The following is a 17740-nucleotide window of genomic DNA, read 5'->3' as shown; positions in this document are numbered from 1 at the left end:
GGGGCGGGGCGGGGCGGGGCGGGGCCGGGCGGGGCGGGGCCGGCGCGAAGGGAAGCGGAAACATCTCCGGCCCGAGCCCACCTGTCCGGGAGGCGCCTGCGCACTTGGCGGCGCGCTGGGCTCGCAGACTCCCTCCGGAGGGCTGTTCCTCTGGCAAAACCGCACTTGCGGTGTTCACGGTCGGGGCTCTGCGACATGCTCCGCACAGAGGCCCAGCCGGCAGCCCCACCTTTCAGCGTTGGGTTTTCCGCTCCCCCGCCCCCGCGCCGCCCTCCGCCGCCTCCCTAGCGACGCCCCTGGCGTAAAGCCCGCCCCCGGCACGCGCCGAGCCGCCACTTCCGCCCTCGCTCTGCACTGAGCAAGATGGCTGAGGAGTCGGAGTCCGGGCTGCAGCTCCCTCCCTCGACTGCTGCTGAGGGCGAAGGACCTACGGAGGTCTCCCCAGAAACAGCCACTCCGGAGCCCCCTTCTTCCGCCGCCGTCTCCCCGGGAACAGAGGAACCTGCTGGCGACACCAAGAAAAAAAGTAATTTTTTGTGAGCCAATTTCTAGGCGAAGGCGGGAGGTTTGTGTAGATTGCGTCTGACTAGGTCCCTGGCGGCCAATAAAGGAGCAAAATTCAGAGGAGGGCTGGTCCCAGCCTTGGCTTTTGGCCAGTCCGGAGAGAGGAAGTGTAGTTTCCGGCTTTTGAGACCTTTGAGTTGGGGACTCTCAGGACGGCCGGCTCTGGACCTCCCCGCGCGGCGCGGCGCGGGGCGGGGCCCTGGGCGGGCTCCTGGGCGGGCCCCTAGGCGGGCCCCTAGGTGGGCCCCTGGGCGCCGCAGTACTTCCCACGCCGCGCTCCTCTCTTCTTCCGAGCGGGTCGGACTGCTGGCTTGTGGAGCGTGGGAGCTGAGGGGCGCCTGGGTGGCGCAGTTGGTTAAGCGTCTGCCCTGGGCTCAGGGCATGATCCCGGGGTCCTGGGATCGAGCCCCAGGTTGGGCTCCCTGCCCGGTAGGGAGCCTGCTTCTCCCACTTCCCCTGCGCGTCCCCTGCTTGTGCGCGCGCTCTCTCTCTCTCTCTCTCTCTCTCTCTGTCAAATAAAATCTTTTTAAAAAAGAAGAAAGTGGGAGCTGAGTGGGACTTCGGTAGTTCCAGGTACTAAACGTTGGGACATAATTATTTGACTAATGATTTAAGGTCATAGGGATACTCAGTAGCAACTCTGGTTTAGAATCCACGCTTTCCGACGAGTTCGCTGTTTTTTTCTATTAACTGCGTGTGAATTCACTCCTTGTATCAAAAAGCCGAAATTTTATCAAGGACGAAGAATGTTGAGAGAAAACCATAGGCATCCTCCTTCCTCCTCTCCCTGCGCCCCCTCCCTCCAGCCATTTTGGAGTCTTTAAGCGAGTCGTTTTCATTGCTTTAATGAGTCCTCAACCTTTCCTTGCTTGAGAATGGGTTAGCCATCGTAAAATACGGAAAATCCGAAGGAAATCACTTGTCCTGGAGCACTCTGTGTACTTGCCTCTGAGAAAAGCCTCAAGCCGGCGATTGCAATTCGGATTGGTTGACCCTGGGCCTCAGATTCTCAATCCAGAGTTTTAAAGTATAGATATGGCATGTTTTCTCCTCCATGATCTCACAGCCTTTCAATAGAATTTGAGTTTTTGCAGCTTTTGGAGAACTGTTTCCTGGCATTTTCTCCCTTTTAAGTCAGACCACCTCTATATTTGGGGGGAAACTCACTCTATCATTTCCACTTGATAGAGTAGTAGAAACCTGTATTGTTTCTGTAGAAAAGCACTAGAGTCTTACTGAAGAATTCCATGATTTTTACAGATTCTTGTTCATTTTTTTTCTCTCATTTTACTACAAACAGAAACAGACTTTCCAAAGATTTTTTGTTGTTTTGTTTGTTTTGTTTTGGGGGTGGGTTTTTTTTTGTTTTGTTTTGTTTTGTTTTCTGTTTTTGTTTTTGTTTGGCTTTGACAGCCTTAGTCAGAAGCTTACTACTTGACCCTGAAGATAGCGGAGTAAAACAGGCAAAAAAATGAATGGCTCATAACCCAGATATGACCACAGGTTATAAGCCATGTTTTCCTTGGTCTGCATAGTTTTCTTTTTCTTTAAACCACCACTGAAAAATAGTATTTTCATTTTCTGGTCCTTGAGAATATTTGACTTTGCCTCTGTGATGAAAAACTTTGTTTCTAGCCATTAAATTTCTACCCTGAAGTAGTTCCTTTTTTGAGGATCTCTTCTGATGAAGGAAGTGCCAATACTTCATATGACCCACCTTTAATTTAAGCTACAAAAGAATAAAGATTCCTTAAGCTGACCAAGGTTGTTGGGCCTTAGGAACTAATTATGATCACTTGGGAGAGTTTTTGACCCTACCAATGCCCTGCTTCCAGAAGACTAATGTAATTGATATGGATACCTGTATTCTTGTAAATGTTGATTCTAAAATATAGCTGTGGTTGAGAACTGGAAGCAGATCACCATTTAGGATTTAAAAAAAAAAAAGTTACAGTTGTAACTACAGTAGCTCTAGCTTCTTGCCTTCCTGCTCTTCTGCCTTCAGTAGTACATATAATTCACAATATTTTCTGCTTCACTTTACTGAAATACCCAGTTACAACTAAGTTATTGACAGGTCCAAGGGGATTAGCAGAGGTACCCGAAGATAATTTTCTGTTATCTCCCAGTTCATTCGTATTTAAATAACTGAAGCTATAATTATTAAATGGAGAAAGGAATATAAATTTTAGCAGGAAGATAATTTGTGTCCTGTGTTCTAGGTGCCTTCATTCCAGGGGCAAACTTAAATAAATTGATTGCAGTGACCTGATGGGAATCTCAATTTTTAATACCAAAGAATGAGACAAGAAGGATGTAATAGCATAGAGCTAACTTTAGGGGGCAGCAGTACACTATTTTGCTTTCAGTGTTAATTTGTAGATGTCTGCCCCCCACCCCCCTTTTTTTTTCAAAGTAACTTAAAGGAAAAGATTCAGTCTTTGCATTTGTATCCTGTATTTTGGATTATTGAAACTTGATTTCTCTATCTCAAATCTTTTGGTCCCTAGTCATATTTTCCTCTTAATATTTTTATTATTTTCCTTTATTAAGTTTATTGTAGAAAACTTCATAGTTACAGAAAGCACAAGTAAAATCAAATGATCATTTGTAATGTCACTACTGAGAAATAGCATTTTGGCACATATTCCACATTTATGTGAATATATGTTTGTGGTGGTTTAAATGAAATTGGTATCCTATTATACATGCTGTTTTGTTTTTAGTACATTTTTATAACTTAGTCAAGCATATTATTATGCTTTAATAATATGTTTCTCTAGTGGCAGCTTAATAACTTAAGGTTCAGTAAGTATGAGTTATGAGCTGTTACTGTTCTAAGTACTTTACATGTATTAACTAATTTAATTCTCAAAACAACCTTGTGAGGCAGATATTATCCTTATTTTACACATGGAGAAACTGGCACAGAGAGATTAAAGCTTATCCAGATATATATACCTAGCAAGTCACAGAGTCAGGATTTGGAACCCAGGGAGTGTAGAATGTTTGTGCTTTACTATATTGTATAAATTCTATCATAGAATGTAATATCCTTTAAGCAATCTCTTCTAAATATTCTTGCTGGATATTTAGATTTACCAAGGTGGGTTTTTTCCCCTTGTAAAAATAAATTCTTCAACAAAGATGAAATCCTTCTAAGTGACTCTTTTCACATCTCATATTTTCTTAGACTAGATTTCTAGAAGTGAGTCAAAGTATATCTTGAAGTATTTCAGTATATGTTGCTATAATGCTCACCAGAAAAAGTATACAATTTTACTTTCCCAACAGTAATATTGTCTACACTATTATTATTGTAATTTTATTAGTTTAGTCAATGAAAAGGCCATGACATTATCTTTTTTTTTTTTTTTTTTTCTTATTTTCTTCTATCTTTTCTTCTTCTATCTTCATTTCTTCTTTTTGGAATTGCCTGTTATGTCCAAATGCATTTTAAAGGTCAGTTTCATGGGGAGACTTTTGTGGGACTGTAGAATCAAGGGAAAAATTCACAAAAGCATGATGAGAAAGAGTATTACCTAAAATTTCTACATCTTGGACATGTCTCCACTATCACACGTACATAAACTGTATATCAATTTAAGTTTTCTGAAGTCTTTAATATCATGTTTTCTTTGGATGGTTCAGCGTAATAGCCAGTGTTTTTTTTCTTTGACAGTTGATGTCCTCTTGAAGGCTGTGGGAGACACCCCTATAATGAAAACAAAGAAGTGGGCTGTAGAGCGAACCCGAACCATTCAAGGACTCATTGACTTCATCAAAAAATTCCTTAAGCTTGTGGCCTCTGAACAGTTGGTATGAAAGCAACAGTGATCATTTCCCTACATAAATTCACAGTAGTTTTCTGGGCAACTATGAATAATTGTTGTACATAGAAATGAGTATGGAGCCACATATGTTCCTTTAGTGATGTCTTTTTATTTCCTTTTTTGATGGAATTTCTGTACTTTATTAAATTCTCTGGGGAACTCCAAAATGAAATGATTTTTAGATTTGCTTTTATAGCAAACTGTATTTTACCTACTGTTTTGGTTTTTTTCCTTCAGTCACTGAATGTTCATGCAGAAAGATCTCTCCTAGAACATTAGTACAGAAAAGTTCTGGGTTTTTAAAATTTTGTTTTGCTGTCATTGTTCCTTCCCGGTCTTCCTGAGGTAAGCAATATATATTGCCATATTCATGGAAGAATTAAGAAAGGTACTTATTTCATAATACACCATATATGGTAAGCAGTTTGTGGTAGCAGTTGTAAGGATTAGTATTTTAAATGCCACTGGTTTTTAACTTGGTATTTGACTATAGAAATTTAAATGCTTACATGTATTTGGTATTTTTTTGTCATGTGGTATGGTAATGTATCAGGCATCTTTTTTTTTGCAGATCACAGTCTTGGTCAGTATTAACACAGATAGTATTTGAGTGGATAGGGAAGTGAAGAACCACTTAGTATTTTTAAAATACAGACTAAGAGTTTATATGTGTTAGTGCTGGGGAGGGATAAAGTTGCTTGTGAACTTAGAAGTAAGAAGGCATAAAATGAGAGAATTTATTAAAGTGGAATCTGTTGGATTTTATTTTTCTGTCATTGAGGAAGGTACTGATTTAAGAATTTGACTATCAGTGGCTCTCATGAAAGGGATATAGATACAAAAGTAAGTGGAAGGTAGGTGAATCACTAGAATGTATTTGAGGCAGGAATAGCATAGAGCCAAAGATTCCTCCAGAGGAAATTGCCTTTGTAATCAGAGTGAGAAAAGCATGTTTTATAAGAGTGCCATATAGAATCTAGTTAAATAAATGCCAGCGGTGGGTAGAAGATTATAATGTCATCCACATGCATATGATAGCTAAAACCTCAGGAGCAGAGGACTTGCCCAGCATCCAAATCTAAGTGGCAAAGTTAGAGGACTGAGGGCATAGACTTGAGAGAAATGAGCAGAGGTGTCTCTGCTAAAGGTGCAGCCTCAAGAGATGGTGAAGTAGAAAACCAGTATGGCATTACTGTTAGAAATATATGAATAGAAGATGAAACAATGCTACGTTCTATGTTAATGTTAAAGTCTTGACTCTTTGTGTTGCCTACATTCAGTAATCTGAAAGGACTTGATTGATAGCAGTATATATTAGGTTGAACCATGTAAAATTGCCATCAGTCAACCATCATCACATATAAAAATAGGAATTTCATATGGTTCAACTTAACCTTTGAAATGAATCTAATTCTTCTTGTTTAAGCAATAAGAAATGAGAGTAGATAATTTTATCACTTTTCCTAGACTGAACTAGAATCCACATCTTTCATCTAGCTGTACTCCACAGTATTTTAAGCAAAGTGGGTGTTAAGGAAAATATAATGCTGGGGATTCTGTGAAGATAGCAGTGGTGTCAGAGGCATGATTGGATCTTCACATTCCCAAAAAGACATAGCTGACTAGACAGCAAAACCAAAAAACAGTTGATCAGTATTTATAACAAACCTAGATGAGGGAGCATCCTCATGAACCCTGGAATGCATGGTATCACCAAATGGGCTAAAAGAAGCAACAGGATTGGTAGCTGACAACACTGAGAGAAGGAAAACCTGAATAGCCACCAGGTATTCACTGGGAAGTAGAGCAAGTTAGTTTGATAGCTGAAATTGAGAAATGATTACAATGTATCTCCCCTAAGGAGGACTGAATTGCTGGGGCAGTCTAGCCCCAGAGAGCTCTCTAAATAGACACAGTAGGGCTTCCTTGCAGGACAAGACCCCACACTGAGAAGGAACTTCTGGAAGTGAAACAAAATTGAGCAGGGTTAGAAACATGAGAGAAGGAAACAGAAAGACCAGATCAAAGTGAAGGGGAACAAGGTAGAAAGCTAAGTCAAAGAAAACTAATTACATATAAAAATTAGCAACAGAGGGGCACCTCAGTACCCCCTCCCCCCCCCCATTGGTCAAATATCTGACTCTTAGTTTTGCCTCAGGGTCATGAGATCAATCCCCAGGTCAGGCTCTTAACTTGGTGCAGTCTGTTTGAGATTATTTCTCCCTCAGCCCCTCCCACCTGTGCTTGCTCTCTCTCAAATAATATAAAGAAATCCTTTTTTTGTTTTTTTTGTTGTTGTTTTTGTTGTTTTGTTTTGTTTTTGTTTTTTTTTTTTTTTTTGAATAAGCAACAGAGAAGTATCAAGGTCAAATTCCATACAATGTTGTAAGAAAGAAAAGTAACATTCCTAAAGACAATGAAAGAATGCCAGAAAGATGCGCCTCTGATAAAGGTAACTGTAATTTAGTATTTTAAAACGAGCTAAAAGACATTAAGAAAATGATGTAAGATGTGAAAGAATAACATTAATCAGCATTAGTAAAACTCCATTGAAGTGACAGAACTCAGGAAAAAAATTATAAATAAAAGTTATTTTGGAAATGGAGATTCAAGTAGAAAAAAACTAAGAGCAAATAACCAGTAAAGCTTTAGGAAAAATAGAAGGCAAAAAGACCAATTTTATTTTATTTTATTTTATTTATTTTTTTTAAGAGGGCACAGAGGGAGAAGGAGAATCTTAAGCAGGCTCCATGCCCAGTGCAGAGCCAGACTCGGGGCCCAACCTCACAACCTGAGATGAAATCAAGAGCCAGATGCTTATTTGACTGAGCCACCCAGGCACCCCATAAAAGCCAAATTTTTTTAATCAGAAAGAAAGGTAAAAAAGATGTCAGAAAAGGTGGCAAATAATTATGAACAAAGAAAAGTGAACGTATGCATTAAAGGAGTCCCTGTGCAGCCCCTGTGACTCAGCCATTTAGTGCTGCCTTCGGCCCAGGGCGTGATCCTGGAGACCCAGGATCGGTCCGTCGGGCTCCCTGCATGGAGCCTGCTTCTACCTCTGCCTTTGTCTATACCTCTCTCTCTCTTTCTGTGTCTCTCATGAATAAATAAATAAAATCTTTAGGAAAAAAAAAAAAAAGGAGTCCTTGAAAAAGCAAAGAATCAAAACAAATATTTAAAAGTATAAATCAAGGGAAATTTCTTAATAAGATTTAAAACTATATACTGAAAAAGTACCTAAGAATATCAACACAAAATAACAAGCATCAATAAATATTCTGGTTAGATTAACTAGGTTTGAAATAGAAAAACTCTTGGACATAGAGGGGGAAAAAAGGACATGACTTTGAAAGAAAATTAAATTATCGTCAAACTTATAGGGAAACCTATAAATTATAAGGAAAAAAGCAAAGTGATGAGGAAAGTGTGAGATGAAAATTTTATATGCCACAAACCTTTTAAAGATTGTATTTATTTATTTGCTTATTTATTTGTTAGTGCATGTTACCTGGAGAGGAGCAGAGGGAGAGAGCTCAAGGAAACTCCACACTGGAGCGCTCCCAAAAACTGACTTTTAATAGGCATAAACAATAGCAATGTCCAGGAATTTGGAATTGTTCCCATGAGCCCTTCCAAAGGAAGCTACTAGAGAAAGAGCTTCATAACAATGAAAGTAAAAACTAGTGATTTAAAAACAAAATCAGGGTGCCCTGGGTGGCTCAGTCATTAAGCATCTGCCTTTAGCTCAGGTCATGATCCTGGGGTCCTGGGATCTAGCCCCCTCATCAGCCTTCCCATTCAGCACAGTTTCTGCTTCTCCCTCTGCACCTACCCCTGCTGGTGCATGCTAGCTCACACACACTCTCCCTTCCACCCCCTTCTCCCCTCCACTTGCAATCAAAATACATAAATAAAATCTTTAAAAATAAATAAAATAACTTTTTAGAATAATTTTATCTTCCCACGTTGCAGGATTTAGCAAGATTGCATAGTGAACCTTTTGCTCTCATGGAATTTTAAATTAGCTATATTGCCTTTTTTTATTAGTCATTCTCAATTGCTAACTCCTGTTACAGAAACCATGTTGAGATCCTGTAGTTCTCTACTATATCTACTGCGCCCTCAACTCTGACACTCCTTACTTTCACCCCATTTGCCCCCAAAGCCCTTACTATTCTCTTCACCTAGTTAAATCTTATTGCTCAGGTCTCCTCCAGGAAACTTCCTTGGCCTTTTTGCTAGGCTGAACTAATGCCTCATTTGTGTGTACTGTACACCTTGTCACATGCACTTTTCCCATCTATATTATCTATTTGTGTGTCTGCCTTTCCATTAGATCAAAAACTCATTTGAGAGAAGAGATCATAATAATCTTTATAGTTCCACACTTTGTGCAATTTCAAGCACATAATAAACAGTGACTATTTGCTGAAATTGAGAGGTTATTTGTATTTGGAGCCAAGATTTAAATCTAGATCTATCTCAGTAGAGCTTCTATTTTTAATTACCACACTGTATTGCTTTAAGAAATGGAAGCACCAGCTTGTTGTCACTGGTGACCCATGTAGTATCTCTCAACCAACTATTCCAATATTGGTTTTCTTTTAGTACTATGTTAATTTAAGCCCAGGAAATTTTAGTCTTAGAATTTGATAACAAAGGAAAATTGCATATGTTTCCTGCAAATAAAGTTTCTTTATTTTATGAAAAGAAAATTATCAAAAGCCACTTTGATACTGTGGCCTTTTGTTTCAGTATTGTCAGGAATGTTTTAATAAAAATAGACTAAACTGAAACATTGAATAGTGAATCCTTTTAAAGAACAAGCTACTTTGTTACTTTTTTTAACCTCACTTTGCTGAAAGTGACTTAATAATAGAGGTACTCTACCTGAGGTTCAGTACCTTTGAGAGTTGTCAAAAGTAATAAAGATTTAAAAAAAAAAAAATCAACCATATGTGTCATTTACTCCCCACTCCCACCCAGAAAATGCACAAACAAGTTCAAATATTAGATTTCTTGATTTGAGGCTATTTGTAGAATTTCATTAGGAGAAATCCTATTTTTAAATAGGAGTACATGGGGGATCCCTGGGTGGTGCAGCGGTATGGCGCCTGCCTTTGGCCCAGGGCGCGATCCTGGAGACCCGGGATGGAATCCCACGTCGGGCTCCCGGTGCATGGAGCCTGCTTCTCCCTCTGCCTGTGTCTCTGTCTCTCTCTCTCTCTCTCTCTCTCTGTGACTATCATAAATAAATAAATAAAAATTAAAAAAAAAAGAGCTGCTTAAATATGAGTACATGGGAAAATTAATATTTCTAGTACTTTTTTAAGATTTTTTTATTAAAAAAAAGATTTTTTTTTATTTATTAGAGAGTGTATGTGCAGGGAGAGGGAGAAGCAGACTGCCTCTTGAGCAGGGAGCCCTACACAAGGTTCCAATCCCTGGGATCATGACCTGAGCAGACGGCACTTAACTGACTGAGCCACCCAGGTGCCCCTAGTAATTACCTTCAAATGTTTGAGTAAACTTTCGAATGTTATTTGTAAGACAATATTTAAAGATTTCTTATTTATAAAAATTTGGGAACCCCTGTTCTAGGACCAGAAATTCTGTTACTTTTAGTCTTCTAGAGGAAAGACAGGATTGGTCTTAATTGAGATTTCATTAGTTGAGTAACTTATTAGAATTAGGAGTCCAGGGAAGCTTTTTTTCATTTCTGAAAACAACTTGAAATAGCTGACTAAATCCAGAAAAGTGCAAAATAATCAGGATACCATTAAAAATGAATCATTTTTTTCTTCTTTCTTGCAGTTTATTTATGTGAATCAGTCCTTTGCCCCCTCCCCAGACCAGGAAGTTGGAACCCTCTATGAGGTAACACATTAGTGCTTTGTTTTCTTAATGGAGTATGCACATCTGTGTATAATGTGATCTTAAACTCACAGCATTTTTAGAAATGATATACCATTCTTAGCTGTCATGAAAGAAGAGATTACTTTGTTACATCTAACACTTAGAACATAGCCGGATCTCAAATTATACTGATGGAAAAATTAAGAAATGAATAATAAAAACAGAAGATGACTTTGAAGTATAATAATCCAGATCTGCCTCCCAAGACATTGAAAAGGAAGGCTACATAAGAATGACTTTATTCAACATTTGAATAGTTTAATGGTCATAATCATTTGAATGTAGTCACTAGCACCACTACTAGAAAAACGATACATACCTTATAGTTAAGAGTAGTAGGAAAGGCACAAGATAATATGCAAGCCCATCCATGCATAAAATGCTAGGTTTTTTTTTTACGATTACTGATATGTGTCCAAGAGTAACTTAGATCTGTTGAAAGAAATAGTCTTATAGATACTTACATGTATGAGGATATTATGATATATATATATATATATAACTTTTTTTTCTTAGTTTCATCTAAGAATAACAAAAATTAAATTGAGTTTAACTTACTGCCTTTTATCTTTTTGTAGTGTTTTGGCAGTGATGGTAAACTGGTCCTACATTACTGCAAATCTCAGGCATGGGGATGAAGTGCAGAGAAAAAGCTCTTGCTACCCAAATGAATCTTCACAAAGGAAACAGCTCTGGGAAAAGTTTTCATCCTTGTGACAAGAGACTTGTGTATGTGATCTACTCAGCATGTATCTACTATGAATCGTGTTTATGCATAAAGAAATTCATAGAGTAGATGGACTCACAAAAATGTGATTTGTATTAATACACAAATCATCATAAAAGATTGGCTTTACAGAATACCTGTTACTACAACAATTGCCCCAGATTGGCCACCAAGGTATTGAAAAAGGAGACTAAGACTGTAGAAAGCTTCTTTGTTACCAATTCTTAGTGACTGAAATTGTTTACTTGTAGAAAGAACACTCTGCTGATTTTTTTCCACTGTAAAAGTCAGTTTACTAAAGGATTCTTTTTGTGCATATTCAAGGCAGTTCAGTTTGTTTGAAGAATAGGATATGCCTTTTCTCATGTTAGGAAACAGGCCTTTGACCTGCTGGCTTTGTATCTTAACACAGTCCAGTAGGGGGCAGCCTAGCCGGCAGAAGGAGTTAAGCAGTTTGGTTTTTGCCAGATGATCATGGAGGAAAAAAGTGGTTCTTGCTAATTTCTAGCAAACATCTAGCTAAGAGAGCACACATGTTGATGCACTGGAAAGCTGCTTTAGAGAATATGCGTGATTTAGAGTTATTTTATTGGGAAACAAAGAATTTTAGAAATTCTTGATTATTGAGTCATACAATTCTTTTCAGTCCTATAATCATTTAAAAAACTGTGAGTCCTAATGATTGTAACTATGGTGTTGTTTTGTGTCTTATTTTTACAGTGTCAAAAGAACTCAACTAGTAAACCTGGCAACATCTTTTGAGTTTTTTATAATTTGTTTTCTAACTTGAAAACCCTCAAATAATTGGATTTTCTTAGATTCTATGTGTGTTTCATGCTATGGCTAAAAGTCCCATTTTCCCCTGATGGCTGTTAGTTTGGTAATTGCTTCAAGTGAGATTCTGTATTATATCATTGTGTATTATAATGGTGATGCAGCATTTCAACAGCATTCCAATAAATGGAATGTCCAAACAGGACATCTACATCTAAGATGTATACAAGAATTCTGAGAGTGTTTATTTTCAAAGGTAATAGGAATGGTATGATTTTGTCAAAAGACTTTGAACTACACTTTTGTCCCTTAAATCCCACAATGTACTTTATGGTTAATGATCTGCCCTATATTAGCATTAGGGTTGCTAAGGAACAATTCAGTTTACAGTGACGAAATCACTGTTCAGTTCTCATTTTTCTGCCCAAAAATAAATTGTTAAGTCCCCTAACACTGATTTCCCTGTGTAATAAACTAATATAGCAGGTAATTAGCCCTGGACTAATACAAGTTGAATTCTGCAAATTTATCTTGTAAGACTAGGTAAGAAATTTATATATATGTTCAGAGCTAGGAAGTGGATTATTTTTGAGTCAAATAAGTTAGATATGGAAAAGATCTGTTCTCCAGCTTTGTCCACTTACAGTTTATTGAAGGGCGTGAATAGATTTATATGTGTATTTATATGTATTTAACATGTAGCAAAGATGTGTTTATATTAAATTTGGCACTGAGGTTTCAGGTGATAGAATATTTACTGCCTCAGCAACCAAAACTGCTTGAGTTTGAATTTGTGACATCAACTTAGTTCTTTTTTGATCTAAATACATTAAATCTAAGGTTAGCCAAATATGCATACCGGACTTGTTTTCATCTCTAATAACCTTGAAAAATATATAGGGCTTTACTCTTTTTTCAAACTTTATTTATGCTTTTATCTTTTAAATCCTTACCCAAAGGATTTAATCATTCTTTGCTAACTTTGCAGCATTAACTTTTAAGCCTGGATCTCACAAGTACTGAGTGGCTAGAAACAAAAATACACTTCACAAATATTTTTGCAGCTATCTGGTTTAAATTGTCTTAATTTTAATTGAACCTGGGGGGTGCAGTTATATTTCTAAGTTGTCCATGTTTATGAGAAAATTGATGTCCACGATGTCATGCTTTATCCTACTGGACAACGATGACCCACAGCCCATGGAACATACACAATAATAGAATATTGTGCTTCCACTTTTGACGTTACAGTGCCAAGGATTTCATAATGAGTTCTTCATACTTAGGTGTAAGGTAAGCTGAGAATGTTTATCTGTGATCCAAATTAGATTTGATACTTCGTGGAATCTGTGATTTCCTAGTTTTAACCCTCAAGGGACCATAACTACCTATTCTACTCAGATTAGAGAACTCAAAGTGAGGACCATGCCTTGATTATATGGTATTAGTCAACGTGATTTATCTATGTGTAACCCAAAGTGGGCGGGTCTGCAGTGTGCAAGGGGATTGAAAATGAAAATCACCTTTACTGCAGCTTAAGCTTCGTTTCCTTGGGTAAACTTCTGGCACTGGGGGAGTCAGCTATAGACCACATAATGGAAAGGAAAGTATTCAAAACAGTTCAGCAGGTGTAGTCTTACTCTTTCCCTACAGCATTATCCAACCCATGCTGGACTATTCACTGTTCCCTGAATATGCCTTGTGCTTTGTTTCGGACACCTGCTCATGCAGTCTATTTCTGGAAGTGTACTTAGAACTCCCCACCCCCTTTCAAATCCTACCTCTTTGCCTAATTCCGATTTTAACTTTCCTTAAAGCCTGTCCAAATCATTCGGGATACTCTTTTATAAGAACACTCACAGCAAGCTTCCACTATTACAGTCCTACTGTATACTATATTATAAACATGCATGTAACAACCTTTCATGATTGTAATGTGCCTGAAAATAGGATGCTTTTTGGTTTTTTATTTGGTACCAACACATAATATTTAGTACATTTTTTATACATACATCATCAGTAATTCATTATATATTGAATGAATGAACTTTTTAAATGTGGTTTGCAAAACATTTAAGTTATTAGCAAAGCAACATTAAAGGAAATATTTCAAATTTTTGTATGGCAGAAGATAAAGGAAAATATTTGCAACATATGTATGGCTTAAAATGTGGGTGCGGGGGTGAAATAGGTGATGGGGATTAAGGAAGGCATTTGTGATGAGCACTGGGCATTATATGGGATTGTTGAATCACTATATGGTACACCTGAAACTAACGTAACACTTAACTATATGAAATTAAAATTTGAAAAATTTTAAAATACAGATGGCTAAAAAAGTGCAACAAGTGCAGAACCCCATTATACAAATAAAAACTATGAGATGCTAATTGTCACCTATCACAATAGCAGTCATGGAAAGCACTTTACCTGTCAGTATGGGCAGAGTTGTGGGGAATTAAGTCTGTCATATTCGTGGTGCATGGAACGTGAATGGACACTAATCTTCAGGGTACAGTTAGACAAAACCTATCAAAAGCCTTGAAGCAACTTTTATTTGTACCTTCCATTTTTTCATTCACATACTAAGTGCCTATTATGCTCTCAGCTTTGGAATGAGACAAAATTGCTATTCTCAGCACCTTTGTTCTAATTAGGCAGATTTTTGGATTTAAGTTGAAGTTTTGAATTTTTTAACTTGACTTTTAGAAATAATGGAAAGCAAAAAGTTTTGGTACCAGATACTAGAGTACCTCTGTTTTCTTACATAATATTAGTGAAAAAAAATATATGTATATTTGAGTGTGGGCGGATTCTCAAGTTAGAAGAGTAAATCCACAGTCTGTGTCCTCATAGGGGATTCAGACTGTATATATTGATGACTTGTAGTGATCTCCATGAAAAAGGCCCTATCCATTTTGAATGGTCTAGTCCTTATACAACTGTCTTCCAGTGGTCTGGTCTTCCTTTTCTCCTTGCTACTTCTAACTATTTACTGTTTGTTCCAGTTCTAGTTATCTCGATCTTTAAAGCTTATCTTTTCCTCATTCCAAACCCCAGACCCTCTAAATCTTCCCTTAGTCAGTGGCAGATCTGTTATTGCAGTTGTTGTGACTCATTCTTGATTCCTCTCTAACAACCCATCTCCAAATCTGCAAATCCTGACGCCTTTACTTTCAAAACATGTTAGGAAAGCAATCCTTTCTCCCCTCTCCTTCCCCTCTTCTGGCCAAAGCCACCATTATCTCTCCCTCAGATTGTTGTTAGTAGCCAACTATTTGGATTCCCTTGATGTGCTTGCTCTCTGGCCAAAATCCCTGAATGATTTCCATTGTTCTGTGAAGTCCTATGTGATTTGTAGTCCCTACCTCCACACCCTGCCGCCCACATCCATATTCACCAAATACTTAATTGTTTCCTCCAAGGGTTTTTGCACTTAAGTGTTTCCTCTACCCGGAAACTTATCCCAGACAGCTACAAGTCATGCTAAGGTCCTTCAGTCCCTGCTGAAATAACATTTCATCAGGGAAGTGTTCCCCTGAACTCCTCTAACATGACAATTCCTCATCACCCCTTGACCCAGCTTCTGCTGTCTACATTATATATTCGTGTACATTACGTGTCCACTTCTCCCCATATACTGTAATATTTGTTGGCGTGTCTACCTTCCTCCCTGCACCCCACACCTCATTAGAGCATAAGCCCTGTAAGGACAGAGACTTGGTTTTGTGAAGAGTGCTTGGCATATAGCACATGCTTCTTAAAATGTGTGCAATGGATGGATAGACCATTTTTCTAGACCTTCAGTAATTCTTGTTCCCTCCTGTGGATATCTACCCTATGTCAGTGTCTGAAAATGTGATAGTCATTGCCCTGGGCAGTACAGAATAGAGTGGAGCTACTACCTCTGGGTCTAACATAGGTACTCTGCTTATGTTAATAGACTCTGAATTGTCCATCATTTTCCTCTTCTAATTTCTTCTTCCTCTTCCTCTTCCTCCCCCCTTCCTCTTCCTCCTCCTTTTCAGTAGTGCAACTGTTCTGGGAAGAATTCAGGTGTTCTTTGCACAGAAACCAAAAACAATTGAGAGAAGTCTTCTGGATTTGAACTCACTACCCCAGGATCCCTAAAGAAAACCTAGCAATTGGATTACTCTAGCAATTACCTCTGTTTTTCCCAACTTTGCCATTCATGCATACACAAGGCACTGTGTGTCGGGCACTGGGAGATATAAAACGTAAGCAGAGCCTGTCCTAAAGGTTCTCTGTGTCAAGATGATTCACACAAGCAACTGCAATACTTGTTCTGACATAGTAAGTGCCCTAAGAAGGATTGATTCCTGCCCCAGTTCAGGGGGAGATACAGCTCATTTGAGAGAAAAACATTTGAGCTAAGACCTTAAAGTAAGATTTGGATGTATGGAAATAGCCTTCTAGAATCTAGTCACAATAAGAAGCTTAAGCAAAAGAATGAATTGGGTAAGGTCAAGATAGGATCATAATCCCATTTAGCTGGAACATAACATTTGTAAAACAAAAATAAAAACCAAGAATGGCAAAAGGTGAAAGATGAAAAAACTAATTTAGAACCCAAAGATGGAGAACTTTGAATGCCAGACTGACAAACCTTGTGTGTTGGAAATAAGAGTTATTGAAAGTTATCTGACTAGGAAACGATATCATTAATTGATGCCTTAGGATAATAAATCTAGTGGTTGTGAATAAAGGGTTCGCCTGGGGCGGGGAGGGCGCAGGGGCAGGCACTGCAACCAAGAAATCCAGTTAGGAAGTTTACAGTAATCCACCCAAAATAGAGGCTTGAGCAAGTGTAGTGGCAATAGGTATAGAAAAGCAGGCAATCATAAAAGATATAGAGGTACAAAGTTTGGCATTTGGTAGAAGGGTTTGAGAATGAAGCGATGAAAGGAGTTGGCAGTGGTGGATGTGGTTTTTGAGACTACATAGCCTCACTGCAGAAATAGAACCTCCAGGAGTTGAAAAGAATGCTTGAAGGGAGTTTCAAATATGTTCCAATTTGGGTGCCAAAGGATGTTAGAGATTGCTCTCAGTGTGTAAAATTAGGGAGATGTGGGAGGCATCCACATAGTAATGACCAATGAAATTGTTTCTGGGAAGATTTAGAGAAGAGAGGCAATTAATAGAACTGTGAATATGGGTGTACTAGGTAAGATTCCTCAAGTCTTTGAGAGTCAAGAAGAGCCAGTGAAAGTCTAGATTAGGAGAGCTGAAATGAAATAATTAGGAGACTCAATTAGAAAACACAAGAACAAAAAAAAAAATTCAAGTAAACAAAAGTGTACAAAGTACTCTGTCCCAGACTAGTACAATTAACCACCTCGCAACAACATATATCACAAAAGGTTGGCTTCTGGAGTGCTTGCTTTCTACCTCCTTCTGGACAATGGTGATTGACTGACCTGTCATTTTTATTCTCTAACAACGTTGTTAGAATACAGTGTGATGTTTAAACGGATGCTTAAAATATGAATTTAGGATTTAAACATATAGACACATTGGGGCGCTTGGGTGGGCTTGGTTAAATATACAGACATACATTGAAGCAAAATGGGCTGAGGGGAGCAGGGAAAGACCCGTCTTTCAAAAATTCAGGCCTTTAATAACCCTGAATTCGAATTATTCCCTGGGTTCATTTACAATAAGAGTGAATCCATACTTGCATTTCTTCTGTCCCTCACACTTATTTTCATTCACAATTTGTGTTGTTCACGAAGCGTTCGTGCTGAGTGCCCCGCTCGGCATAGAAATGCATTTCCTTAACCAATAGGCTCCTTCAAGTACACGCCTCGATTTGATTTCGATAGTCTAATTAAAACGCTTTAAAGTATTGCTTTAGGGGACATTAATGCTACATACATCAGGTCTTTGCACCGAATATACTATT

General features: G+C 38.4%; 1 protein-coding gene across 2 annotated transcripts; it reads left to right on the top strand.

Moving 5' to 3' along the window:
* Positions 1–81: 81 nt before the first annotated feature.
* Positions 82–12049, top strand: ATG12 (autophagy related 12). 2 transcript variants are annotated; one of them, XR_013387430.1, is made up of 5 exons: positions 82–526; positions 4247–4383; positions 6745–6849; positions 10215–10277; positions 10895–10961. XR_013387430.1 is itself a non-coding variant. In XM_077911277.1 (4 exons), exons 1-4 carry the CDS (start codon positions 364–366, stop codon positions 10952–10954), a joined length of 423 nt encoding a protein of 140 aa, XP_077767403.1. In that variant the 5' UTR covers positions 97–363; the 3' UTR covers positions 10955–12049. The 2 variants fall into 2 exon arrangements, 1 of the variants encoding a protein (XP_077767403.1); XM_077911277.1 differs by lacking the exon at positions 6745–6849 and having other exon boundaries at positions 97–526; positions 10895–12049.
* Positions 12050–17740: the final 5691 nt, after the last annotated feature.

Source organism: Canis aureus, chromosome 10 (assembly GCF_053574225.1).
Source record: "Canis aureus isolate CA01 chromosome 10, VMU_Caureus_v.1.0, whole genome shotgun sequence".
NCBI lineage: Eukaryota > Metazoa > Chordata > Mammalia > Carnivora > Canidae > Canis > Canis aureus.
The sequence above is the reverse complement of the archived record's forward strand: the minus strand, read 5'-3'. Positions and strand labels throughout refer to the sequence as shown.